General features: G+C 40.6%; 1 protein-coding gene across 11 annotated transcripts in view; it reads right to left on the bottom strand.

Moving 5' to 3' along the window:
- LOC117404117 (ras-specific guanine nucleotide-releasing factor 2) overlaps window positions 1–27,629 on the bottom strand; it is an 89,104-nt gene that overhangs the window by 45,825 nt on the left and 15,650 nt on the right. For all 11 annotated transcript variants that reach the window (XM_059032251.1, XM_059032324.1, XM_059032349.1 and 8 more), the window contains exons 2-3: window positions 10,074–10,180; window positions 2,656–2,803 (exon numbers count right to left, since the gene is read on the bottom strand). In XM_059032251.1, the coding sequence (XP_058888234.1) occupies window positions 2,656–2,803; window positions 10,074–10,180 (255 nt within the window). The remainder of the gene's footprint in view (window positions 1–2,655; window positions 2,804–10,073; window positions 10,181–27,629) is intronic.

Below are 27,629 nucleotides of genomic sequence, written 5' to 3'. Positions count from 1 at the left end.
GTATGCAAAGCCCCGCCCCGGTAGTCAGTGGAACACCAATTCCAACTGACAGGTGTCCTTGAACCTCACGTGACTCCAGTGGCTGGAATTTACATACTCGTACTTCCGCCCCTCACCAAGGTGCCGCCCCTCATAAAGATGACTTTCGTCATGGTCACGAGATCTTGGTAAGGGAAGTCCCGAGTCGGTTTGATACCTTCTACTGTCGGGAGGCTGAATTACAGACCGAAACCCCTTTGACTCATCACAGGCACACTACCTGTTTTTAGAGATATGTTTTAAATATGAATGTAATTTAAATACTAACAGACACCACTTTATACACAAGGATTACACTTACGATTACTTGTTATATAAAATGTTCTCACCGAGTTTCATCACAAAAAGAGGTTATCTAGATAGACAGAAAACCACTGATATCCAAAAGGGGAGTCATAAAGATATACAAACTGTATTTAAGAATTGTTTAATGATTCAGGGTTTACTGCAACTTCTGGATGGATAAAATGAAAAGCAATATTAGGCGCAATATGTGGTAATATTTGTATTAAAAACCAGATTGATTGCTTATTACATTATGTTAAAGTTGTTTTCCTGAAAGCCACAGGCTGCCACTGATAGATAAAAACACATACAAATAAAACTACAGCAGACTCTCACTCATCCGAACCCCAGGAATCTACACCTATAATCCAAAACCATGCTATACTAATTCAATACATGGGGCCAGTGGACTGTAGAAATCAAACTTCAACATCGGAATTCTCTGACACCTCTGTAAAGCATTTACAGCTGTCTCCAGCTTTAATTAAAAAGGGTAGTACTGATTTGTGATGAAAAATAAGTATCAAAAACCAAACAGTGCCACAGTCAGCACACAGGAGTCGAGTCCATGTCATACTATACTGGTAATGTACAATACATCAAAGAACGAGTCTTGAAAAGAGACCCGCACATCTACACAGTGTTCACAACCCTTGCTGTGAGCATTCACTCCAAAACAAATAAATAGACAAATAAGAAGAAAGCATGAATGTGTGCAAAAAGCAAGCGTAAGGGAATACTGGTCTGTAAGCAGTTAGTATGACCTCATCCCTATGGACTGCAAAAAGACACACTATATAGTAGATTAGTGCAAAGCAGTTTACAGGCCTGTCTCTCTTATTGCCCTTGTTCTGAGCTGGAGAACTGATGCAGTTATTTAATCAGAACGCTCAGGGGGAACTTGTTGTACAGTCTGTGGATGTTTATCTTACTCTCCATTTCTAATATACCACTGCCTAGGGAAAATAATGTGGGGAAGACACGAATACAGATTGCTCAGAACAAGACAGGTCTTACAATAAAGGTCAGAATACACCATTAAAATACTATTATAACAACAGCGCATTACTCTTACAACCCTAAAAGCAGAGCCATTAGGAGACCACAATGGCACATGGCACTGATATACCACACAAGAAAGACAGCCGAACACAGCAGAGTTAAACCACTAGTCTAATTTCTGAAATGCTTCAGGGATCTTAAAAACCATTACCCTGCACAATTTTATTGCACACATTTTAGCTTTTGACTTTTAACATAGTTTACTGGCAAGCAAACTACTCTCCACCCTCATTAGTCTTCAATCCCGTCTCCACAGCCCTAATAGTTTGCATGCAATGCCATGGCACGGGGTTTGGCAAACGCAAATAGCCAGGCTGCTATAGTCCTATATGTTTCAGTTTATTATATGTTTTTTTTTATTTTTTATTTTATACAATCAGCTAACAGGTACAGGACGAGCATTGATAGGCCGAATGGCCTCCTCTCGTTTGTACATGTTCTTATGTTTTTATGTCCTTCCCTTCCATGCACTGTTTTATAATGAAAGAGAGCTTGAGTTGATCAAAAAACATCAAGAAGGGCTGCTAAGTAATTATCATAAAAAACAAAAAAGAAAGAGAGGCAGCGATTTGGCCTGGCTATGCTCATCTGGTTCCTAGCAGCTGATTGATCTCAGAACTTTGTCAAGTTGTGTCTTGAAGGATCCAAATGATTCTGCCCCTAACAACATGACCAGGTAGCCCATTTCCTATCCTCACCATCCTCTGTAAAGTGTCATCTTCCCTCTGCCCTAAGTGGGTCCCCTGAGTGTATATGATATGTTCTCCCTGATTCACTGAATATGCAAAGGTGTGAACCTATTTTAATTTTGATTAATTATTTGTAATGTTAAGTTAAATTAATTGACTCCTCAGTCACGTATTGGAGGATATAAAGTATAACAACTATATGAACATAATTTAGATTTTTTATTTAACATTGTGTAATCAAAACAACTACAAAATGATTCCACAGAAGTCTACCAAAAGTCATAATAGTAGTACAGTATTGCATGTCACATTCTTCAATTTGTGACAATTTTTCATTAAGCATATGGAAAACTACAAAGCGTTATTTAATTGAATATGTTAATGTAACATAATTCAGCAGGTTTAATTTGACTTTATGAAGCTAAGTTAGTTCATTCTATAGTGTAATGCAAAACTGTTGGCCATAGCTGCATGTGCACTGTACTGTACAAGCACCTCACAATGTAAATCAATGAGGCTGTACCTCTGTATGTATGTGTACTGTATAAGCAACTCACAATGTAAATCAATGAGGCTGTACCTCTGCTTTCAGCCTCTCGATCTCGGTGTCCTGGTCCTCAAGCTGGTGCCGCAGCTGGTTTGCTGCAATCTTCTCCGTCTCCACGATCTGCACCAGGTGGATGTACTTCTGCATCAGCACCTCCCGTTCAATTATAATGTCGGAGTAGCTAGAAGAAAAGAGGACAGAGTAGGTGTCAGTGTAAACAGAAACAAACCCCAGTGTAATGAGAATGTCACTTCAGAGCGTGTGCATGTAGACACTGTCGAGACACACACATAGATATATCTACTGAAATATTTCAACTAGCGCATGAGATCACAGGTATTTGAAGTGCAGGACTAGAGGTTAAAATAAATATGGAAGGGATCATTTGTATTTGATGATGCCCGTATTCGAAGTTGACCTATTTCTAACAAACTTACAATGGTAAAGGTGTAGGTTTTCACAAAATGTAATAACGTAAAACCCTGTGTTTTACACGAGTAAAACAGGAAAGCTTGGGAGACGTTTGTGTTGTTTTCCAACGAGAGAATGGCTTCATTCAGTATACACGTCTGCTTCTGAAGTCTACTGTAACTGATAGAATGTACGCTTGTGATCATTTCAATAAGTGAGGTCAAACTTATTCCTTCTACTGCACATTTAGTCAGGTATGGGTCTGTAACTTGTAAATCGTTTGAAAACTGAGCCCACCATGTGATATGTGGTAGAGCAGTCTGGCTGACTACTCCAAAGGGACAGATCCAGGAGGACTGTTAAATATTAGCAGTAGCTTAAAGGGAACCCACCCATACCTACGTTCACACTAAACTATCCTTTGAAATCATTGAAATACGATATGATGTGTATTTTTTTAATTTCCAATTTAAAAAATTGGTAATTTAGCGATTAAATCTGGATTTTCTCTAACCTTCTTTTACTTCCGTGACGTCACGACGTGAACGAATCCAACATTCTTCTACTACCATTCACATTGAAGACAACGATACAATCCGTGACTTACCTTTGACTTGTAGTTCGGTTTTTGCCATAATGCCACGCCGATGTGTTTGGCCACTTATGCTGGTTAAGACTATCTTGGTTTGTATTGCTGCTTCCACCTCAAAGAATCCCAAGGTTGCCAGGGCTTGGACAAAATGTATTCAACTTACGCGAGTCTGGACTAAGCCGAACAAATCCTCACATTTGTGTTCGGCACACTTTGGCTACGTACACACACAGGCTAAATGCAGTTGTGAGTTCACCTTTTGCTCTTAATACGGTTTGTATACACACACAGTTCAGTTACAAAGGGCAGAGACAACCGCACTAGTTAATCCTTTTCAGAGCAAGTATCGAGTGCGGTTATTAATCCAGTTCGGTTCGTTAATGCGTACTAACTGTGTGTGTGTATTACAACCACACTAACACAACCAGAGTTGGTGCTCAGTGGATTTCTGTGCAACTAATGATGTCATTGTTTATCAGACATTGTGTGATAATCATGGCTAAAAAAATATATATAGGTGCCTGATGAGCCAAGTTGATTTTGTAATATTGATGAATAGTAAATTCATAACAATGGTAAATAGTGCATACATATAATATACTTTTTTTATTTAATCAAAGTATGGTTGTATAATATTTTGTTGTAAGAAAAAAAAAAATGGTTTTACAACTTAAATAAAACATTATGGGACCATTCGTATCCCCAACGCCACAGTGTGACCGCAACTCGTTTTTCCCTGATACCGAACGTCTCATCTGTGTGCTTCGGCACTCCAGGAAATGTCTCAGTAAATGACAAAGAAGCACATATACATATGGAAGTCCATTTCCGCCACCAAAAAAAAAACAAATACATTTTAAATTTCCATTATAAGGTTGACTTACTATCTCCTTATTTCAACTTACAATATCGTTATTTCGACTTATCAAAATAACGAGATAGTAAGTTGAAAATAGTCAAAATAATGAGATAGTATGTCAACCTTGTAATGGAAATTTAAAATAAAATGTATTTCTTTTTTTTTTTTTTCATATATACGACTCCTTAGACATGCTTACCTTTTTTATCCAGTCATTTGGAAACCACTCAAGTCGTTCCCACCAGCCTTCTGGTCGGAAGATCTCCCAAATTGTATTTAACATTTTAACTTGTTTTCACGATAGCCAATGATAATAATCTAATGCAAAACTTTACAAAAGTGGAAAATATGATGGACATACTCATGTGGGCGTTTCTTGGAATCGTCTTGTTGTCCTGTTGTCGTTAATGTTAAGAGGCTGTATCCAGCACCCAGCGGTTCAGACATACTGCGTTGAAGTCTGGCTGACAGGTTACGCATGTGAACGCAGGCTCATTGTTTTTACACGTCTCCCAAGTTTTGTCAATTTCCTGACAACAAATGCCCTCCCTTTGTGTACCCATTGTTTGGCTGTTACCACAGGAGACCCTGAGATAAGAAATGTAAAATTCATGCCAGTGGAATTAGGCCTTCATTTTAGTTTGTATTCAGGAATCTGTGCATGGACATGTTGTGGTTTTGGCTCCGTCTAGCGAATTTTATTATTATTATTAGCTAACTTTACATTTTTTACAATTATATGGTACCCAGCAAAACTCTTACCAGGCAGTGTTGTTAAAGGATCACGAGATTGTCTTGATAGCTGCCCTTTATCCTTACCAGGCAGTGTTGTTAAACAATCACGAGATTGTCTTGATCGCTGCTCTTTAACCTTACCAGTCAGTGTTTAAAGGATCACGAGATTGTCTTGATCGATGCTCTTTATCCTTACCAGGCAGTGTTGTTAAAGGATCACGAGATTGTCTTGATCGCTGCTCTTTATCCTTACCAGGCAGTGTTGTTAAACAATCACGAGATTGTCTTGATCGCTGCTCTTTAACCTTACCAGTCAGTGTTTAAAGGATCACGAGATTGTCTTGATCGCTGCTCTTTATCCTTACCAGGCAGTGTTGTAAACAATCACGAGATTGTCTTGATCGCTGCTCTTTAACCTTACCAGGCAGTGTTGTTAAAGGATCACGAGATTGTCTTGATCGCTGCTCTTTATCCTTACCAGGCAGTGTTGTTAAACAATCACGAGATTGTCTTGATCGCTGCTCTTTATCCTTACCAGTCAGTGTTTAAAGGATCACGAGATTGTCTTGATCGCTGCTCTTTATCCTTACCAGGCAGTGTTGTTAAACAATCACGAGATTGTCTTGATCGCTGCTCTTTATCCTTACCAGGCAGTGTTGTTAAAGGATCACAAGATTGTCGTGATCGCTGCTCTTTAACCTTACCAGGCAGTGTTTAAAGGATCACAAGATTGTCTTGATCGCTTCTCTTTACCAGGCAGTGTTTAAAGGATCACAAGATTGTCTTGATCGCTGCTCTTTACCAGGCAGTGTTTAAAGGATCACAAGATTGTCTTGATCGCTGCTCTTTACCAGGCAGTGTTTAAAGGATCACGAGATTGTCGTGATTGCTGCTCTTTAACCTTACCAGTCAGTGTTTAAAGGATCACGAGATTGTCTTGATCGCTGCTCTTTACCAGTCAGTGTTTAAAGGATCACGAGATTGTCGTGATTGCTGCTCTTTAACCTTGCCAGTCAGTGTTTAAAGGATCACGAGATTGTCTTGATCGCTGCTCTTTACCAGGCAGTGTTTAAAGGATCACGAGATTGTCTTGATCGCTGCTCTTTATCCTTACCAGTCAGTGTTTAAAGGATCACGAGATTGTCGTGATCGCTGCTCTTTAACCTTACCAGTCAGTGTTTAAAGGATCAAGAGATTGTCTTGATCGCTGCTCTTTATCCTTACCAGTCAGTGTTTAAAGGATCACGAGATTGTCTTGATCGCTGCTCTTTACCAGTCAGTGTTTAAAGGATCACGAGATTGTCTTGATCGCTGCTCTTTATCCTTACCAGTCAGTGTTTAAACAATCACGAGATTGTCTTGATCACTGCTCTTTATCCTTACCAGGCAGTGTTGTTAAACAATCACGAGATTGTCGTGATCGCTGCTCTTTATCCTTACCAGGCAGTGTTTAAACAATCACGAGATTGTCTTGATCGCTGGTCTTCATCCTTACCAGGCAGTGTTTAAACAATCACGAGATTGTCTTGATCGCTGGTCTTTATCCTTACCAGGCAGTGTTTAAACAATCACGAGATTGTCTTGATCGCTGCTCTTCATCCTTACCAGGCAGTGTTGTTAAAGGATCACGAGATTGTCTTGATCGCTGCTCTTTATCCTTACCAGGCAGTGTTGTTAAAGGATCACGAAATTGTCGTGATCGCTGCTCTTTATCCTTACCAGGCAGTGTTTAAAGGATCACGAGATTGTCTTGATCGCTGCTCTTTATCCTTACCAGGCAGTGTTTAAAGGATCACGAGATTGTCTTGATCGCTGCTCTTTACCCTTACCAGTCAGTGTTTAAAGGATCACGAGATTGTCGTGATCGCTGCTCTTTATCCTTACCAGGCAGTGTTGTTAAAGGATCACAAGATTGTCTTGATCGCTGCTCTTTATCCTTACCAGGCAGTGTTGTTAAAGGATCATGAGATTGTCTTGATCGCTGCTCTTTAACCTTACCAGGCAGTGTTGTTAAAGGATCACGAGATTGTCTTGATCGCTGCCCTTTATCCTTACCAGTCAGTGTTTAAACAATCACGAGATTGTCTTGATCGCTGCTCTTTATCCTTACCAGGCAGTCTTGTTAAAGGATCACGAGATTGTCTTGATCGCTGCTCTTTATCCTTACCAGGCAGTGTTGTTAAAGGATCACGAGATTGTCTTGATCGCTGCTCTTTAACCTTACCAGGCAGTGTTTAAAGGATCACAAGATTGTCTTGATCGCTGCTCTTCATCCTTACCAGTCAGTGTTTAAAGGATCACGAGATTGTCTTGATCGCTGTCTTCATCCTTACCAGTCAGTGTTTAAAGGATCACGAGATTGTCTTGATCGCTGCTCTTCATCCTTACCAGGCAGTGTTTAAACAATCATGAGATTGTCTTGATCGCTGCTATTTTCCGTTTCATCCGTCTCGCTCTTGTACAGTTTGAAACGATAGGGCTCTATCAGTTGTTCTGAAGATAGTCGCTCCATAAGGCTTTCATTATTGTACATTATTTCTGAATACAGAGACACCAAATCTGAATCAGAGCTGCTGTTGTAGTCTTTCTCTACTGCAGCTGTCATGTCCAACACTAAAGGTGTTCACTCTATGACATCACTGGTCAAGGTCACGGAATTCTTTGCTTGGGGCAAAAATATCAGTTTTAAAAAATTTTGGGGGACGGGAATGGATCTTTATTATATTTTGTCTTTAAATACGGAACACGTGGAGTTATTATCAGTATTTTTTATTAGATTTTTTTTTTGGTTTGGGTTCCCCTTTAAGTATCAAATGGCCTTAATCTGTTTTCCCAACCAACTCCATTTGCTGAAATGACTAACGTGAATAAATTCAGGAAGCAATCCTACATTCTGACCCTGGAAGCTTTTAAATTTGTCATACTTTAATATTGACGTTCATGTTCTGTTTGTTTGAAGTTTCATTTCAAAACCAAACTACTTGGTTTAAAACCAATACTTCTAAAACAGAAATGAAATTGGTATGGTATAAGAGTGGTATAAGAGTATATGTACAAATTAACATTTTTACAGAGACATACAACACCTGCTGCCAGATGCCTTCAGATAGGTAAGGATTTGTTTTTTTCTGCAGCAGCATTTCAAAGAGGCTCTCTGTTTGTTAACTACCCTGCAAGGCTAGAGGATGTGGGCAGGCAATGCCCAGGCAAGCACAAGGTCAGAACTGTGGTGACGTACAGCAGGGTTAGCAAAGTAGATGTTCTCTGACGGGAAGGAGGGAGCAAGCTAGATTGTGATTCTCTGACATTTCCAGCTCAGCCTCTAAAAATGATTGATCGCCTATTACTACTACACCTTATCTAATAATAAACGGGTTGTTCACTGTGAGGTTTGCACAGTCAACTGATAGAAATGCAAGGATGAGAGTCTCCATCCTGCATGGAGTGCACTCAGAGTAATAACAGGTGGAATGAAATGTTCCATTTCAATGAACACTTAAAACACAACAAGGGTGACAGTAGCAGACATACCCTCCCCCATCATTAAGGACAGAAATAACTCAAAACAGGTGTCAGTACCATGGGAAAGTCAATCACCACGACCTGCATCAGTAGCATCACACAACAAAATACCCATGCAAAACCACAAGGATCATGCTAGATTCAAGCAAGACATTCAGGACCACAAATGCAAGTTTAAAGTAAGAACTATGCAAAGATAAAGAAGGATCCTACTTGAAATATGCAAGGGATGCGTGGATCACACAAGGAATTAGCAAGATTTGAACAGAGAATAAAATGACTGCAATTCTAGCAGGGCGGAGGCTGGGTGTGAACCAACGACCCCGCACATTGAAAGCAAGCTTCTTAACCACAATGCAAAAGAGCTGGGCTCGTCTCCGTTTGTGGTTTTAGAGCTTTTGACCTCGTCTCATCTCACCAACGGGACAGAATCTGTAACTGCAATGCATCACACAACACTGCCCGTTACATAATGATTGCACAAGGTACGCATGAAATACAGTTAGAGGAAGAGACAATAAAGTAGAATACAGGTGAAAATGCTGTGTGAAGTAATCACACTGCATAGTATTATATAACATGTCAAGCTTTAGCAACAGAGAAGTTGGGGCTGACTGGTAAACAGTATCAACATATTCTATCTCTGGCAGTAGTAATTGCTTCGCATATAAAGCCCTAGTCTATTCAATCAATTCAAAGAGATTTTAGAGTGAGTTCTTAAACAATTGTATTTACATGATCACCAAAATGTAGCTGAGGATCAAACCACAGCCCCGGGTATTTCAAATGTGCAGTGCGTAAAGATGGAGAACCATTTGACATTGCAATTGTTAGATCCAAGCCAATCCGTGATACAAGACTGCTCTACTGGAATCTTTCATCACAGTCTTTTCACTGTTATATTCCTAGATGAAAAGCCATCTGACCTGCACCCTTACCGATGACTAACAATCTGCAGCAAAACCATGCTTGTTTCACACCCGCTACCTTGTGGGTAAAAGCGTTTAAAATAGGTTTTGCCACAAGCCACACACTGCCTTCTAAATGTATTCTGCCTTCTGTATTATTATTTATTCTTAGCAGATGCCCTTATCCAGGGCGACTTACAATTGTTACAAGATATCACATTATTTTTACATACAATTAGGTAAAGCAATCTAAGTAAAGTACCTTGCTCAAGGGTACAGCAGCAGTGTCCTCCACCTGGGATTGAACCCACAACCCTCCGGTCAAGAGTCCAAAGCCCTAACCACTACTCCACACTTCTGCCCTGTATGAAGCATCGTTACGCAGCTTAACCCTTTTCCCCGGGTTATCCCCAGTGCTCTGTACCTTGCTTGTTGGATTCCTTCAACCCACTCGTCACAGTCCGTCTCCTCCTCCGTACGCAGCTCCAGAGGCTTCTGTCCATCGTGGCCGAAGACAATGATGAAGTAATACTGAAACAGAGCAGAGACAAGAGTGCGACTGAAACCAGCAACAAGACTGACGGCTACACATCAGAGCAGCAATCAAAGTATTCATCCATTATGCTATGCATTTAGCACAGTTTACCATCGTTTGCCATCTTTTTTTAATATGCTTTACCATATCTCACTAAGCTTTTCAATGCTGTCCTATGCTTTCACTGTGCTTTATTAGACTTTGCTATGCTGGGTGTTCCAGCAGCTAGTTCTTTTATTTGGGTTCATTGGACCTAACTGGAACAGCAATTAAGTCAGCATAAAGGGGTAAAAATTGCTATTACAGTGGCATTTGTAGATATATGTCATGATGTCAGATAAATCACTGCACTGTATATCCTTGTTCAGACGCAGTCCAGTCCTAAAAGCACTATCTTTCGAATGCACCGTGACGCCCACTGGCAGTGTCAATGGGGCTAAGCGGGGGAAGCTGCTGTGTAAGCTCACCCACTCACACTGAGGACCAGCTGCTAGTGCTGTGAGAAGAGATTGTCTGTTGCTTTTTGAGACTGTTGGGACACCAGTAGGAGCCCAAGGAATCAAAGCAGCATTTCGCTGCTGAAATGTGGCTCTTTGGAAACACAAGGACTGTTCAATGGAATGTTTTGTTTTTTGAAAGCCCATTTTGATTAACCAAATGAAGTTTGAAGGCTTCAGTAACACACCTCATATCATCATCCACGATCACGCAAACCTCCATCACCACACTGTCTAGTATCTAACATGAGAATCACAGTATTACCTCAACTACCGAAGCTCATTTCCATGGCTACACCTACAGTACACCTCCACCTCCAGTCGCGGTAAAGTGTTGTGTTTGCTTGTTTTGGCCTGTAGTTTTTATACAGCTTGTGTAGTGAAATTTCAAAAGAAAAGCATTTCTTTCTAGCACCTTCATTAACAAAGGAACCCAATACATTACAAACATGTGTGACACACTGCCATTACGGTTAAAACCTCTATAACCACGAATGAGAACCAGACGGGCATTGATGGGGCAAATGACCTCCTCGTAAATGTTCTTATGGTCTGGCGCATAAAACACATTAGGATACATTATGGATAAGATATTGACTTTAATGCATTAAGTTGCCACCACTTAGGGTGGAAAAGTAAGGGGGGATTTTATGCAACTAGCCACAGCTCTCTATTAAGACCATTTTGAGTCTTTGTAAAGCAAATGTGCACTCTTCCCACCGCAGTGCTATCCACTGTAGCTGTCTGTGGTTGTTCTATGTGAAGGGCACTCAATGAATATACAGTAAGTCCTTTCTTTCTTTTTCCATTGCATACAGTCTATTCCTTGTTACTGCTGCCTTGGTCAAAAGTTCTAAACTGGCTAGAGTAGTTTGCATTCTGTACTGAGCATATGATGCTCCCTGTCTGAGTCTGAGAAGAAAACTATTCACTGATTAAGACATGTCAATATCCGAATAGGCCCTGTGTTTGTTCCATCACACATTCCATTACCCCTTCATCACATTTGGACAGATAGTCAGGTACAGCAACCCAGTGTAGTACAGTATGTTTACAGAGTTTACCTTCTGGTTTTTAATGGTCTAACTCCACTCACTGTAACTGCGGACCCACAATGCATTCCCTCCGAGGTGAGGTTAGACGTCAGTCTCCCAAAAGCCTTAACCTTAAAGGTGCAGAGCTTGAATGAGGGATCATTACAGAGGCATTACAAGATGTTGAATCCAAGGAATTGACAAATTTGAAGTTATTCTCCATTGGAAATGAACTTTCTAAGAGAGCTTCCATATAACATTTGTTCCACCGAGTCTCACATTTACATTTAAAGGTGACTAATTTAGATGTTTGCAGCTTCCCAGAGAAGCCACAGTCACAATCAATCAACCCTACAATCTGCATGTGTGCGTTTGTGTATCTGCCCACTGCAGCTGCATTGAGCAGAGGGGCCTTCAAGCACAAGCTGATTGGAATGTAATTATAATTGACTTGTTGTTTTACATTAGGATTACCTATTATTGATCCAGGAAAGAAAATCATTCAGCATTCAACATTGCAATGCATCTAAGCTGTCTTTACATTAGGAAAAAAACATCAACTGAGCTTTCTGTGTAGACAGCTTAAGGGATTACCCAATATATATTCACTGCTGAGCACCTCCTGTCTTATTAAATATGCACACTGTTTGACTTAAGCTTTGTAAGTGCTAGTGCAAATGAGCCTGGTTCTTTGGTATTGCAGTTATGATGCACTCTTGGGGAGCGTGTGGTCACCCGTTCACAGGCCAACACCCTGTCACATGATCATGAAACTCTGCTTCAACGCCCTGTCACATGTTCATGAAACTCTGCTTCAACGCCCTGTCACATGTTCATGAAACTCTGCTTCAACGCCCTGTCACATGTTCATGAAACTCTGCTTCAACGCCCTGTCACATGTTCATGAAATTCTGCTTCAACGCCCTGTCACATGTTCATGAAACTCTGCTTCAACGCCCTGTCACATGTTCATGAAACTCTGCTTCAACGCCCTGTCACATGTTCATGAAACTCTGCTTCAACGCCCTGTCACATGTTCATGAAACTCTGCTTCAACGCCCTGTCACATGTTCATTAAACTCTGCTTCAACGCCCTGTCACATGATCATGAAACTCTGCTTCAACGCCCTGTCACATGTTCATGAAACTCTGCCTCAACGCCCTGTCACATGTTCATGAAACTCTGCTTCAACGCCCTGTCACATGTTCATGAAACTCTGCTTCAACGCCCTGTCACATGATCATGAAACTCTGCTTCAACGCCCTGTCACATGTTCATGAAACTCTGCTTCAACGCCCTGTCACATGTTCATGAAACTCTGCTTCAACGCCCTGTCACATGTTCATGAAACTCTGCTTCAACGTCCTGTCACGTGTTCATGAAACTCTGCTTCAACGCCCTGTCACATGTTCATGAAACTCTGCTTCAACGCCCTGTCACATGTTCATGAAACTCTGCCTCAACGCCCTGTCACATGTTCATGAAACTCTGCCTCAACGCCCTGTCACATGTTCATGAAACTCTGCTTCAACGCCCTGTCACATGATCATGAAACTCTGCTTCAACGCCCTGTCACATGTTCATGAAACTCTGCTTCAACGCCCTGTCACATGTTCATGAAACTCTGCTTCAACGCCCTGTCACATGTTCATGAAACTCTGCCTCAACGCCCTGTCACATGTTCATGAAACTCTGCTTCAACGCCCTGTCACATGTTCATGAAACTCTGCTTCAACGCCCTGTCACATGATCATGAAACTCTGCTTCAACGCCCTGTCACATGTTCATGAAACTCTGCTTCAACGCCCTGTCACATGTTCATGAAACTCTGCTTCAACGCCCTGTCACATGTTCATGAAACTCTGCTTCAACGCCCTGTCACATGTTCATGAAATTCTGCTTCAACGCCCTGTCACATGTTCATTAAACTCTGCTTCAACGCCCTGTCACATGTTCATGAAACTCTGCTTCAACGCCCTGTCACATGTTCATGAAACTCTGCTTCAACGCCCTGTCACATGTTCATGAAACTCTGCTTCAACGCCCTGTCACATGTTCATTAAACTCTGCTTCAACGCCCTGTCACATGATCATGAAACTCTGCTTCAACGCCCTGTCACATGTTCATGAAACTCTGCCTCAACGCCCTGTCACATGTTCATGAAACTCTGCTTCAACGCCCTGTCACATGTTCATGAAACTCTGCTTCAACGCCCTGTCACATGATCATGAAACTCTGCTTCAACGCCCTGTCACATGTTCATGAAACTCTGCTTCAACGCCCTGTCACATGTTCATGAAACTCTGCTTCAACGCCCTGTCACATGTTCATGAAACTCTGCTTCAACGTCCTGTCACGTGTTCATTAAACTCTGCTTCAACGCCCTGTCACATGTTCATGAAACTCTGCTTCAACGCCCTGTCACATGTTCATGAAACTCTGCCTCAACACCCTGTCACATGTTCATGAAACTCTGCTTCAACGCCCTGTCACATGTTCATGAAACTCTGCTTCAACGCCGTCACATGATCATGAAACTCTGCTTCAACGCCCTGTCACATGTTCATGAAACTCTGCTTCAACGCCCTGTCACATGTTCATGAAACTCTGCTTCAACGCCCTGTCACATGTTCATGAAACTGCTACCATTTTCTAATTTCTACCCAGATACCGAATTCAGAAATCGCCTAAACACTAAAAGCCACCTACTGCTCAGGAGGACTGAAGATGTGAAGAATGCCAGGCTCTGGTCTTCATTTAAAGTGATTCTCCAAACTGAACATAATGTAGGACAAAAAGTAAAAATAAAGTATTTCTTTATTAAGAATAAACAAATTGAACACAGTCCCTTTTTATGCCAACAATAAAGTGCACTGGTCTAAAGGATCTAATAAAATTACAAATGGGAAAGTTATCCCTTAATGTAACTTGCAAAACATACACAACACATAAGCACGTGTTTCTGCCTATGCAGATCTGAATACACTAACACAGCTGTCTGTGTTATTAGGGGGGGTGTCAGTTAAAGACACAGAACAGAAAGTACTACTCCAAAAGGTAAATATTAACACGTGGCCATTACTATACACAGAACACAAAGTACTGATCATAATAAGTATTGGTAACTGATGGTAACAACAATACCTAAAACATAACGTGCTGTTTTACAAGGTAAGTATAGTTAACAATTTGTTATTACAATATAAAGTACAGAACAGAAAGTACTGTTCTTAAAGTTACTAGTAAGTATTACTAAGACCAAAAGGGTAATTACAAAGATGGGCAGGAAGCCTTTGTTCCCCCGTCAAGCCTCTTTTTACCCTCCTGTTTCCAAGTTACTGAACCCGGGAAGCAAAGACTCAGGCCAATGCAGCGCTCCCCATGGGTTCCCATCCAAAAACGGGGCACTTGTGAGACTAGAACCACGCTCAGTGATAGTGTGCAATGTGCTAGAACCACGCTCACTGATTGTGTGCAATGTGCTAGAACCACGCTCACTGATCGTGTGCAATGTGCTAGAACCACGCTCACTGATCGTGTGCAATGTGCTAGAACCACGCTCACTGATCATGTGCAATGTGCTAGAACCACGCTCACTGATTGTGTGCAATGTGCTAGAACCACACTCACTGACTGTGTGCAATGTGCTAGAAAAATACACTCACTGATTGTGTGCAATGTGCTAGAACCACGCTCACTGACTGTGTGCAATGTGCTAGAACCACGCTCACTGACTGTGTGCAATGTGCTAGAACCACGCTCACTGATTGTGTGCAATGTGCTAGAACCACGCTCACTGACTGTGTGCAATGTGCTAGAACCACGCTCACTGATTGTGTGCAATGTGGCCTTTCTCGCTTAACTTACAGGACTCTGACTTGAACCCAATCGGTTATAATTTCAAACTGTGTTATTCAGCTGTGAGTAAAAGGAGACTGAGCAGTCAGAGTTCTGAACATAAAGCATTTAATGGCACTGATCTCGCATCAAAGTAATGGTCTATCCTTCTTACAGACTGCATGTGCTCAGACAAATGCTCTCAAATCAGAGGCTGCAATCCATGTTTTGTAATTAACCTTTCTGTTAAAGGCTTAGGGTAACTGTGGCGGAGTGTCCCGCCCCTATGTATTATTATTTGTATTTTTGTTTGCGGCGCGGGTAAAAGCGCTGCGTCTTTTATTATTATATTTAAAAACCCCGTGAGAATGCATGGCTGATCAGCTGATGATTATTTAACTAGCTGACAGTCATGCATCCTTACCAAACGCGTGCAGACTCTGGCCGAGGGGTAATAAGATAATTAACAACTAGTTAATCCCTCGGCCAGAATATATAAACCTGCAGCTCTCTGCACTCGGGGTGGAGTGTACAGAGGAGAGTACGAAGAGCGGAGAGAGAGAACGAGCGAAAAAATAACAACAGTTAAAGACAACTGCTAAACAGTATTTGTTTATTCATTTGGCCCTTGTGCCTTTTTGTTTTGTGTTTTGTTGTTTTGTTTAAATCTTTTGTTTTGTTTATTAATAAATACACTGAGTGCAGTTGCACTCAGCTTCAACCGCCCATCCATTGTTTTGGTTTCTACTTCCTGGTCCGTGACGTCACCACTGCGAGCCAGACTGTCACAGTAACCTGCAGGATAAAAAAGCCTTGATGAGATGTTTATAATTATTGAACACATTTTTTCTGCGTAGGACTGCTGCCTAGATACAAGAATAAAAAGCGCTCAGCTTTGCACAGTCTGGGATTTATTCAAGCGTTACTGACCAACATGGAGTTCCTTAACCGTTAGGTAAGGACCTGTTTAAACTTGGTCTTTTGTTGTTGTTTTATCAGACTGTAATGAAGTTCTACATGTCTTTCATTGGGATTGTGTTTTTGCTACTATAAGTGTTCAAAAATGTATATTTACAAAAGCATTATCTAAAAAAACAAGGTTGTCACCAAAATCAATGTCCAATGGTGTGCCGATGAATCTGCATGGAAAATCAGGCATTTTTGGAGAGAGCAACACTTTATTTTTGACATTGGGACGTCAACAGGCCTTTGGAGGACCCCCTGCATGTGCATCAAGGTATGTTAGTCTCTCAGAAATATCTTTTAAATCATCATCTATGCCTCCCTGTAAGACATGTAGGACCTAGTCGTCACACCATAGCAAACAAACATTTCATCTATGGGTTTTTTGCCTCATAAGAGGTACTATGTCCTTCTATAATCTATAAAGGCAATATATATAATTTACCAAGAATTGCTGTAGGATTTTAAGTGATAAATGTATCATATTTTTAAATATAGCTAACGCTTTGCTGGAAATGTTCTACCACACTGATAATGATGTGCAGATGTTTCTTTAACATCTCTTAACCTTGATTTATTCTATTTGCTTCCAGATGCCCACTAGCAAAGACAGAACAGCAAAGTACAGAGTAAAGATCAATAACGATCCTGCTAAGAGAGAGGCCTTGCTGGCAGGAAGATTTCAGGAGGGTGTTAGTAAGACAGAAATGATTGATTTCCTCAGCTACCAGGCAAAGAAGGCTAGGGGAGAAGTACAGGTATTCTCCATCAAGAACCTCACTGAAGCTAGACAGAAAAAGACGAGGGATAATTGGAGGAAATCGAAAAGAAATATGTTGTTAGTCATATCTCAGAGCCAGAACCTTCACCTTCATCACGCTTTGTGAAGCTGTCACATGATGATTGAGAAAAATGTAAACTCATCAGCTAGCATGATCAATGGATGGATACTTTTGAACCCCTCCTCCTGCAGCACATCTGTCGTTTGATCCCTTTCTCCCATGAAACACGTCTTTTACTTATATATATGTTACGGCCAAAGTCCAAAGTCGGCCAATGACTGGGCACTGTTGTCAGAGCCCAAAAGCAATGGCCAATGGCAGCATTGGCTGGTCGATTTTGTCGGTGAATGTAGTCATAAAGGTCTAAATAACAACATTGACCGGGCAATGACAACATTGCCCAGTACTAGGTGGTCAATGTTGAAACAATCGTAAATACAACTATTAAAATAAACTAGAGGTAAAAAAGCAACCCCTGTATATTTTAGAAATCTTCGTTGCTTTATTCAACAAAATGTATTCAATATTTAAAAGAACCAGCTATACGGATTTAAATTAACAACAATGCATACAGCATTTTATAAACTATTAACTATCAAGTTATAACAAACAGCTCCTTAAATCAAATACATTCTCAACTCTAATTTCTAAATAAGAGAACAGCGGAGAGATACAATATACACCTCAATGAAAATAGAAGAACTGCTTAATAGCAAATATGAAATGGGAAAATGTATCAAACTCAAAAGATTTATTTACACAATATTTGCAAAAGCTCGCAATGAAAAGAACAAGAAAAGTAACAAAAACATGTAAAACGGTAATAACAGATTACTAGCAGATGAGTCAACTGGGGAATAATAATAATAATAATAATAATAATAATAATAATAATAATAATAATAATAATAATAATAATAATAATAATAAATAGTCCCGAAAATCAAAATGCTGTATAAATCAGTCTTTGTTTAAACATCCCAAAATATCCAGTCCCCCAAAAATATATTTTTAATCCCAAAAATAACTGGGGGGAAAAAAAAATGCAAAATGAAAAAGCTCTGTCTCAGTGGTAATCCAAATGGAGAAGGACGATTCTTCAGAGATTAATATTCTTGCTGATCATGGCTTAGGAATGAAGATCCAACAGCAGGGCAAGGCGTACACAGTAATAACACAGCCGCATTGGAGTTTTGTGGTAGGTAGTTATAGCTTTTTTGTATCTTTCCATAAACTATACTGACTGAACTACAATGGATTACAAACTTTACAAGCATGATCCAGGACGTCTTTTTTAAAGGGATACAGTCCTAATAGAAAACCAAACAATGGGCTTATTTTTTTCTTTCTGCGTACCTTTTTCTTAAAAAAATAGTGTTGCCTGGCCAGGCTTACTGCTGCTAAAAATAAGAGACAGCAGGTGGAATGTCTATTGTCCCACGTCATAAGGTATTTGCTACAGATTGGCATAGTTACACACTTTGCCTGAAACTCACTGGGAATTGCTGATAATGGCCGGTTAATGTCCAAAGTACTCTATATTACCACCTCCATGCTTGACAGTAGGCATGGTGTTCTTTTCTTTGTACGCCTCACCAGACTTTCTCCAAACGTAACGACTATCAGCATGACCAAATAGCTCGATTTTTGTTTCATCACTCCACAAAACCTTTGACCAGAAACCCCAGTCCCACTTGCAGCCAATTCACGTTGAATATCTTTGGCTGTCAATCTCAGATTGTTATTAACCTTCCTCACAATTCTTCTACTTGTTCTTGGTGAAAGAACCTTCTTTCTTCCAGATCGAGGGAGCGTTGTGACAGTACCACAAGTCTTGTACTTCTTGATAATAGAAACAATAGTTGAAATCGGGATACTCAAATGCTTGGAAATCTTCTTGTATACTTCTCCAGCTTTATGACAATAAATAATTTTCTGCCTAAGGTCTTCGGATAGCTCTTTACTTTTTACCATATTGACTTATTGGTAATGACAGCATTAGATTTGCTGGGCACGGTCTGACACAGTGGACGTGATTCATTTCAAAAGTTATGTCTGAACAGTCAGTTTATTCTCTCTGTTGCATGGGGTTTTAGTCATTAATTAAAGGTCTGTTTGTTGAAATGTTTTTGTTGCAGTCATGCAAGAGTAAGCCCCGCACTGCTGAAGGCTGCACCTTCCCAATTACAGAGTGTGATCTAGCATACATAAATAACAATGACAGAACCGCTTATCACCGATAACAAACAGCTTTACTCTGTGCTTTTAGGAGAAATTGCTTCTAATAAATATCTTTACTGTCTTGTAATGACTATGATTAAGTGCTTATGATTCATTACCCCAATTAACGTCAACTACTAGCGTCCTTCAGCTAATAGAGTGGAAAGCACAGAAATAATTGTCATTTCCTCTGTACTTCTGGTTTATCGAGTACACATTAGTTGCTTGTGATAATTTGCAGGAAAGCAGAATTTCCTACAGGTGGTAGGTTGTATATAACATTACCTGCATTTTGGGCTCTTACCTTCTCTACTCAAACGGCATTACTTCAGGCAAAACAGCAGGACAGCATTGAACAGTTACTAGATGTATTGAATGATCACTGAAGAATGTAAAATGTGTATGTACTGTAGTCAGGGGATGTGCCATTTAATGCACTAGACCTGCATATGAGTTGTGTGAGAGCATGTGCAACTATTCTGCAACAACAGTGGGAAAACAGAAAGAGTTAATTGACTTAACACGATAGTGGGTCGGCAATGCTAATAGTTCATGGCTGAACCAATCAGATCAGTCCAACTCTCTGTCCAGCTTTTTCTTTCATATGTGCTTCAGTAATTATGTTGGGATGCCAGCTGTTTAGCTAATGAACTTATTAGTACTATAAAATGTAATTGCTGGAAATCATTTTGTGACTATAGTTCCAGAATCCCTTGTGGCAAATTATGCAGCATATTTTAAATAAGCTTGGATTTTATTGCTATACTTTGTTATGGCTGCTGAATGGCTCTCCTGTTTAAATGAGACAAGAGCCAATTAAAGCATCAGCATGCTCGTTGGTGCTTTTTTTAAAGGCATCGCGGTGGAGGGCCCGTAACTATTAATAGGTATAAACTGCACCACAGCTGTAGCAAATTCCAATTGTTTTTATATTTCTATCTGCTTGTCCTGGGTCATTTGTGAGAGAAACAGCAGGGAGACTCAGGTACTTTACAGAGTAGTGTACAGAGCTTCAAATGTAATTTATTGTACAGTAAAACCCCTATTATCCAAACTAACCAGAGGTTATTCAGATCATTGAATTGTTCGGATAATCAATTTGAGACTGTGATATTATTTAGGCTATATGACTTTCCCGATCAAGACCCCTCCCATCCCTGGTTTTTACCTTTAAATGCATAAGTAACGCAGAGTCCTGCCTGTTCTGTAAGTAGCAGTAATCGAGGGCTGAATTGCACATTTGCTATGGCAACAGGGCAGAGCAGTGCACGCAGCTAACCAGGTTACCAGAGGGCTGTTCAGTTAGCAGAGTAGCAGTGCACTCAGCTAACCAGGTTACCAGAGGGCTGTTCAGTTAGCAGAGTAGCAGTGCATTCAGCTAACCAGGTTAGCAGAGGGCTGTTCAGTTAGCAGAGTAGCAGTGCACTCAGCTAACCAGGTTAGCAGAGGGCTGTTCAGTTAGCAGAGTAGCAGTGCACTCAGCTAACCAGGTTACCAGAGGGCTGTTCAGTTAGCAGAGTAGCAGTGCATTCAGCTAACCAGGTTAGCAGAGGGCTGTTCAGTTAGCAGAGTAGCAGTGCACTCAGCTAACCAGGTTAGCAGAGGGCTGTTCAGGTAGCAGAGTAGCAGTGCACTCAGCTAACTGGGTTACCAGAGGGCTGTTCAGTCAGCAGAGGAGCAGTGCACTCAGCTAACCAGGTTACCAGAGGGGTTTGGATAATCATGGCAGTCCTGCGCGGGTCCGATTTTTAAGAACCGCTTCTGTCCTGGACCCGCTACTACAGGACCCGACCCAAACCCGCAACCCACCGCAGCACTGTATTCTTACCCGCGACTAGCCCAACCCGCTTTAATAAGACCTGCAACCCGCAGAGGTGCACCAGTTATGAATCCAGTCACATGTTCATTATTTTCATTCGTTATGATTCCAAAAGAATTCCACACTTGTGATTTACCTCTCAAACTATTATCCATTACATGATATAAAACCTGCGCTAAGGGAGGGTTAGTTCGGCCAGGGTGTCCTCGGCTCACCGCGCACCAGCGACCCCTGTAGTCTGGCCGGGCGCCTACGGGCTTGCCTGTAACCTGCCCAGAGCTGCGTTGTTCTCCGATACTGTAGCTCTGAGGCGGCTGCACGGTGAGTCTAGTGTAAAGAAGCAGACGGCTGTCGGCACACGCTTCGGAGGACAGCGTGTGTTCATCTTTGCCCCTCCTCAGTCAGCGCATGGGTGGTAGCGGTGAGATGAGCCTAAAAATAATTGGGCATTTCAAATTGGGGAGAAAATAATAATTAAAAAAAACTAATTGGCAACGACTAAATTATTTAAAAAAATAGAAAAAAAAGAAAAAAAAAGAAATGTTGATCAGACCCCCGTATTTTTCGACATGCCAAGCAACACCACAGTTCACAAACTGGGAGAAAAACACAAATCTTAGAATTTATTTAGCCAGAAGAAAGAAGAATCAGGGGAAATTGACTGGAGTCTTTAAAATCTAAAATAACTGTAGCCAACATCTTAAACTCAACACAGAAACCAGGACCAGAGGACACAGGAGGAAAGACAGGTGGCTACACACTTAGAAGAAGTGGGTAGGAGAAACTTACTTCCACAGAGAGTGGCGAGGGGATGGAATGGGTTACCCAGCCATGTTGTTGATGCTGAATCATTGGGCTGCTTTAAGACTAGACAGCGTTTTGAGATCACTCAGCTGCTAGGAACTGGACCAGGACTGACGGACTCCTCTTGTTTTCCTATAGTCTTATGATCTTATGAGACAGATGTACCACTCACGCTGTCACAGGCATTTACACTACTTCATGGCTTTGCTCTGTTACAATGACTGTGTTTTGTTTTTCAAAAGCAAGGCCTCCGACACAGCATAACAAGCAAGTTTCAATAAAACTGAATCGAATCTCCTGAAATATAACCCCACCAAATCGCAGAATTATCCAAACCTCGATTCATGTTACAAAGGAACATTTAATAGAGCCCCACAAATGTTCTTTTTTTATCTATATTAGCATAAGCATTGAAATGCAGAGCAAGTTCAAGAACAAAAGTTGGACTATGAAATATCTTCTGTTCCAGACTCAATTGTTTTATACTGGGTAATGATATCCTCTCTACTTCTTTTGTCTGGCAGGATAAAACAATCGCTGCATACTCTCTCTGTATTCCCTGTGTGCGTGGGGCTCAGTAAAGCAGCTGATGGCACAGGCAGACATGCCGTGGTTCAGTTCGCAATCTAGCCTCGTTTCACTCAAGACTGGAATGTATCTTTATTTACATACTTGCGTATAGAAGAACCGGTTTAGAAACTAAAACCCCCATAATGCACCTGACCAGGCTCAACTTCCTGCCAAATGTATACTTGTTGTCGTTCACTGCAGATAAGCCTTATCCCTGATCAGATCTAGAACTGAATACCGCCAAAGAGGTCTTCCTGAAAATGAGACCTAATGAGACCTAAGTTCCAGTGACCTTACCTGATTAACAAACAAACAAGCCAACAAACAGATAAAAACAATAAACTGTCATGTCATCCTCCGGCCACTGCTGTAAATTCCAAACTGGAGCTATCAGTAAAAGGAAAAAAAGACTGTGCATCACCTTGGCCTCTATCCACTGTATCCACTGCATGTAAAAATAAACACCAGAAGCCTGGCTGAATACACACTGTCCGGGATAATCACAAGTCAAAAAGTCTTCATCAGGGCTTATGACCATAAGATAGAAGGCAACTTTCAGGAAACTTCTTTTTTTCTGGAAACTATTTAAGAAACTAGATGTAACAGGAGCTGTTTCAAATAAACATGGGAAAGTAGACACTTTGAAAGCATGTCAACTACCGTGCCACAGGATGTGTGCGCCTTCTGAAAGTAAAGCCCAGCACTGAAATGCCCTGGAAATACACCTTAAAAAGCAAACACACGGCTGGAGACTGGAGGTAACTCTGTCCTGAAGAAATGTTTCTGAATGATCCATGGCAAGACTTCCATACATGTGTCAGAAATGGGAAGAAAAGCAAGTAGGTCGGTCATCAATATTTATAACCTGCTGAGAAGAAGCCATTTGAAAACCAATGTCCCCAAATCTATTATTAGGTACAGAGCAGCTATTTCCAAGGGACTTATGATTACATCCTTACATTTATATTTTAACAAGAGATCACTTCCTTCTGAATTGCCACACTGGAATCATCCTTCTTCTTTCTTAAATTGATGTTGCTGTAAATGTTACAAAACTAGAAATAATCAACTTAAGAACACCGAAGAGTCTTCCAAATAAATACTTCAGCTGTTTATATCAAGGTTTGGAACTTCATTGGGAGAGTTTCTTCTCCTCTCAGGAAAAATGGTGCTAATGATAATTTGGTGGCACTTTGTCAACATCCCCCTACAGTGTGTGCCACTTTTTGAATACCATACATTTTACATTTATACTGCAGCATTTCACTTGTAGTGGTGTTCAACATCTACTGCATTTTACAGCTAAGCAGGACTGTGGCAGCTTAATCACCAAGCAATTGTAAGAACATGATGTTTGTTTTTCTTTATACCCTCCCCTGCCATGATCAAGCGCTTTCCTGACAATCTCTGACTCACATCTCTGATATCTTCAGCCTAGGAGTAGCTGGATGCTTTGTTATATTATCATTGAAAATTAGAAACAATACGTCATACATATTAAACAAACAAACAGGCAAGGAAAGGGAACAGGCTGGCTAGGCTCAACAACCCCTGAGGGATGCGGGCCTCAAAGCCATTGTTTTACTCTAAAAACAAACCAGGTGTTCGCATTATTATTATTATTATTATTATTATTATTATTATTATTATTTGTTTATTTAGCAGACGCATTTATCCAAGGCGACTTACAGAGACTAGGGTGTGTGAACTATGCATCAGCTGCAGAGTCACTTACAATTACGTCTCACCCGAAAGACGGAGCACAAGGAGGTTAAGTGACTTGCTCAGGGTCACACAATGAGTCAGTGGCTGAGGTGGGATTTGAACCGGGGACCTCCTGGTTACAAGCCCGTTTCTTTAACCACTGGACCACACAGCCTCCACACAGTTTGCATGAGAAGCTCATGTGTGCAGGGGGTTGTAGTAGCTGGACAGTCGAGGCTGGTGGTGGGAACAGCAGAGCACAGAAAACATACAAACAAAAAGGTTTAAATAATCAAAGTAAACCAAAGACGAAACACATGCTATCTCAGTGCAGGATAGGGAGCACAACCCGCTGCTCTCAGCCCTTCTCCTGAACTAACTCTCTGGAGCTGTCTCCCAGCTCCTGTTTTGTAGCACCCAGTCAGGTGTAATTGAATCAATGAATCAATTAGCCCCTTGCCACATTCCACATGTGTTTTAACAAGGAGGGGATTCCAACCCCAGCCCTGCCACATTCAGCACATATTTGTTTAATATCAAAACACATATTTACAATAATTACATGTGGAAGGCCCCTGTCCTGCTATGGGTGTATTTTGGAATATATGTGTAAAAGGAATTCAGTATATGTCTTTAAAATCGATTTATATTTATTTCCACCAGAAATCATGTGAAGCATGTGAAAATACTTCTTTATAGCACTTTAATGTGTTAGATACGTTAAATCATAAATAGATTTCAGGTTATTTGATTCACAGCAAACAGAAGCAAGTGGGCTGATTTCCTATCCTTCCCCTAATATATGTATCCACAGAACTGGGAAATGAAGTATTAAAGGGAGTTTCACTGCAGTGGTGAATCTCAAATACAAACGTGCCTCTGTTCACTCAGATTTACTAGTTGAGCTCCAGGCGGTTTCACAAGCTGCATTATTGTCCAGGTCTGCATAACTGAGCTCCTACAGACCAGCTGTATGTCCCAATTGAAGAGCATGGGGGTGAACTACAAGTACTGTACAGGCATTGACATAGCGGAGGCATCGCTTACTCTAAACCTCAACTCTCAATATAATAGCATTGTCTCTTAGTGAAGAAAACAAATGAACTTGTACAAAGAGCAGGGGGATTGAGTCGTGTTGCTTTATTATTAATAACTACCAAACACTCGACAGTAATTGATTTAGAAATACTAAAAGGAAACTTATAAATCCAATGACAAACATTTAAATGTTTAAAGACATTAAAAAAGACTAACAGTTACTAGCAGGCAGTACTGCAGGTCTGGATTTTACTGTGTTTGTACCCATTAAACATTTGTTTAAATTAACAGTACGTTTTGCCTCTTTCTGACTCTTTTGAAATGGACACTCCAGCTAAGGGTTACTGTGATACCTTCACTCTTGGGTCAAGTCAACTGAATCAACTGAATACAAGAGTCTTAAAGTCAGACATTTCCTCAAGTCACAGACACAACATATACTGTATAATCTATTACATAGGTAATAGGTTTTCTGAATATTCAGATGTGACATTATCTAGAGGTATTTCAAATCCCTGCAGTTAACATCATATTGTACAAGGATATTCAAGGACATTTCATTTGAGTTATTCTGTGTCAGTGTTTTCTTTTTTCACAAGTCAGGTTTTTACTTGAAAGTTCTGAAAAGGATGCAGCTATGTAGATTCATTTCCACGCATGCATAGATTTTATAAACTCAGGATTTTTTTTTTATTACTGTGCAATGATATCTTCCTTTTGTCCATGTACTGTAGCAAGAGCGTGTCCATCACATCCGCCAGCTGCATTGTAGTTCTCACTTTGCATGACACATTCTATTCTATCAGTGCTTGAGTTCTTCACACACTGTAGTGGGTTTCTACTTCCAGATCTCATCCCTAGCGCTGCACCCCTAATCACTCTTTTCTACATTTGCCCTTACTGCTCACAGTCATTCAAACAGTTGGAGCTAAAATGTACCAGCACTCTACATCCTGCTGCCTAAGAATCATTACAACTGAAACCATTGAACACCTTCAAGTAATAGTGATGCCGTGCTTCCAGCTTCCAAAACCCCCTTCTGACAACTGCATGCTGTTAACTCAGTCTAGTTTGAACACTTACTGTCGGGCTCAAAAGTGTAAACGTTGTGACAGGAAGGGGATATAAGGCATACATCTGCAAACAACTTGATGCAACCTGCAAGGAGCCTGTACTTTAATTAAACCACATGAACTGCAGAAGACAATGCTATTTGTATCTGTCTTAAAGGTAATCTGCAGAGGCAATATGCAGTGCAGTGGTGCAGTTTTCAGGCTACGTCAGAAAATGAACTGCAATCTCGCTGTTCCCTGAATAGTTGCTGTACAGAGGAAGAGGTTCAACTGCAGATCAGTAACTGCAATGAAGCAACTGCAACTGCACTCCAAATACAGAACAATCACAGACCAAGTGCAAGTGTTGCCAGAGGTTCTACTTTGAAGCATGTGGCTGCCTTGGAGATGGAAACTCATGAGAATGGTAAAAGTAAGCAGGTCCCTTTGAGACGGAAAACTTTAACCTTGTCTACTGTACTGTATCTCTTTAATCTCAAATAATGTATAATACTGCTGTTATGTGGAATTCAAAAGCTTATTTTAATACCAAAGGCTGATTTTAATGCTTTTTTTGAATATGCCATAAGCATTTTATGGTACAAAAAGGTTCTGTAACCACAGTAACCTTTTAAGTTTTTGATTAATGCAATAGTATCATTCATTAGGGAATAACTCCAGGGTACAAAAAATGATTTATCAGCATGTTACGTTATGTTGGAAAACTGTAAAAGAGAGAAACAAAAGAATTTTGAAAAATGTTCTCATCCCTATGATATGCTTTGATGAGAGAGTATGAATATTCAAAACATAAGAACTACTTTGATCTAGACAAGAAAACTACATGGGCAACAATTACACATGGAATCACAGTCAAACTGCCCCTTTGACAGCAGTGGTGCTGTGTTGTATGAGAATGAAACATGCTTAATAGAATCACAGGGTACAAAGATGACCTCATGATCCAAATATCCCAGCTCTTTATATATACAACTACATAGAAATACTTCCACTCTTTACCCCCAGGAGTGATTTACCGAGCCCCTTATAAAGGCACTAAAACCACTGTGAAAAGAGGTCAGCTTCTGATTGGCTCATTACTATTGGGTATGCCGTTCTGAGG

This window comes from Acipenser ruthenus, chromosome 1 (assembly GCF_902713425.1).
Source record: "Acipenser ruthenus chromosome 1, fAciRut3.2 maternal haplotype, whole genome shotgun sequence".
Classification (NCBI taxonomy): Eukaryota; Metazoa; Chordata; class Actinopteri; order Acipenseriformes; family Acipenseridae; genus Acipenser; species Acipenser ruthenus.
This window is presented reverse-complemented; position numbering and strand designations above follow the sequence as displayed.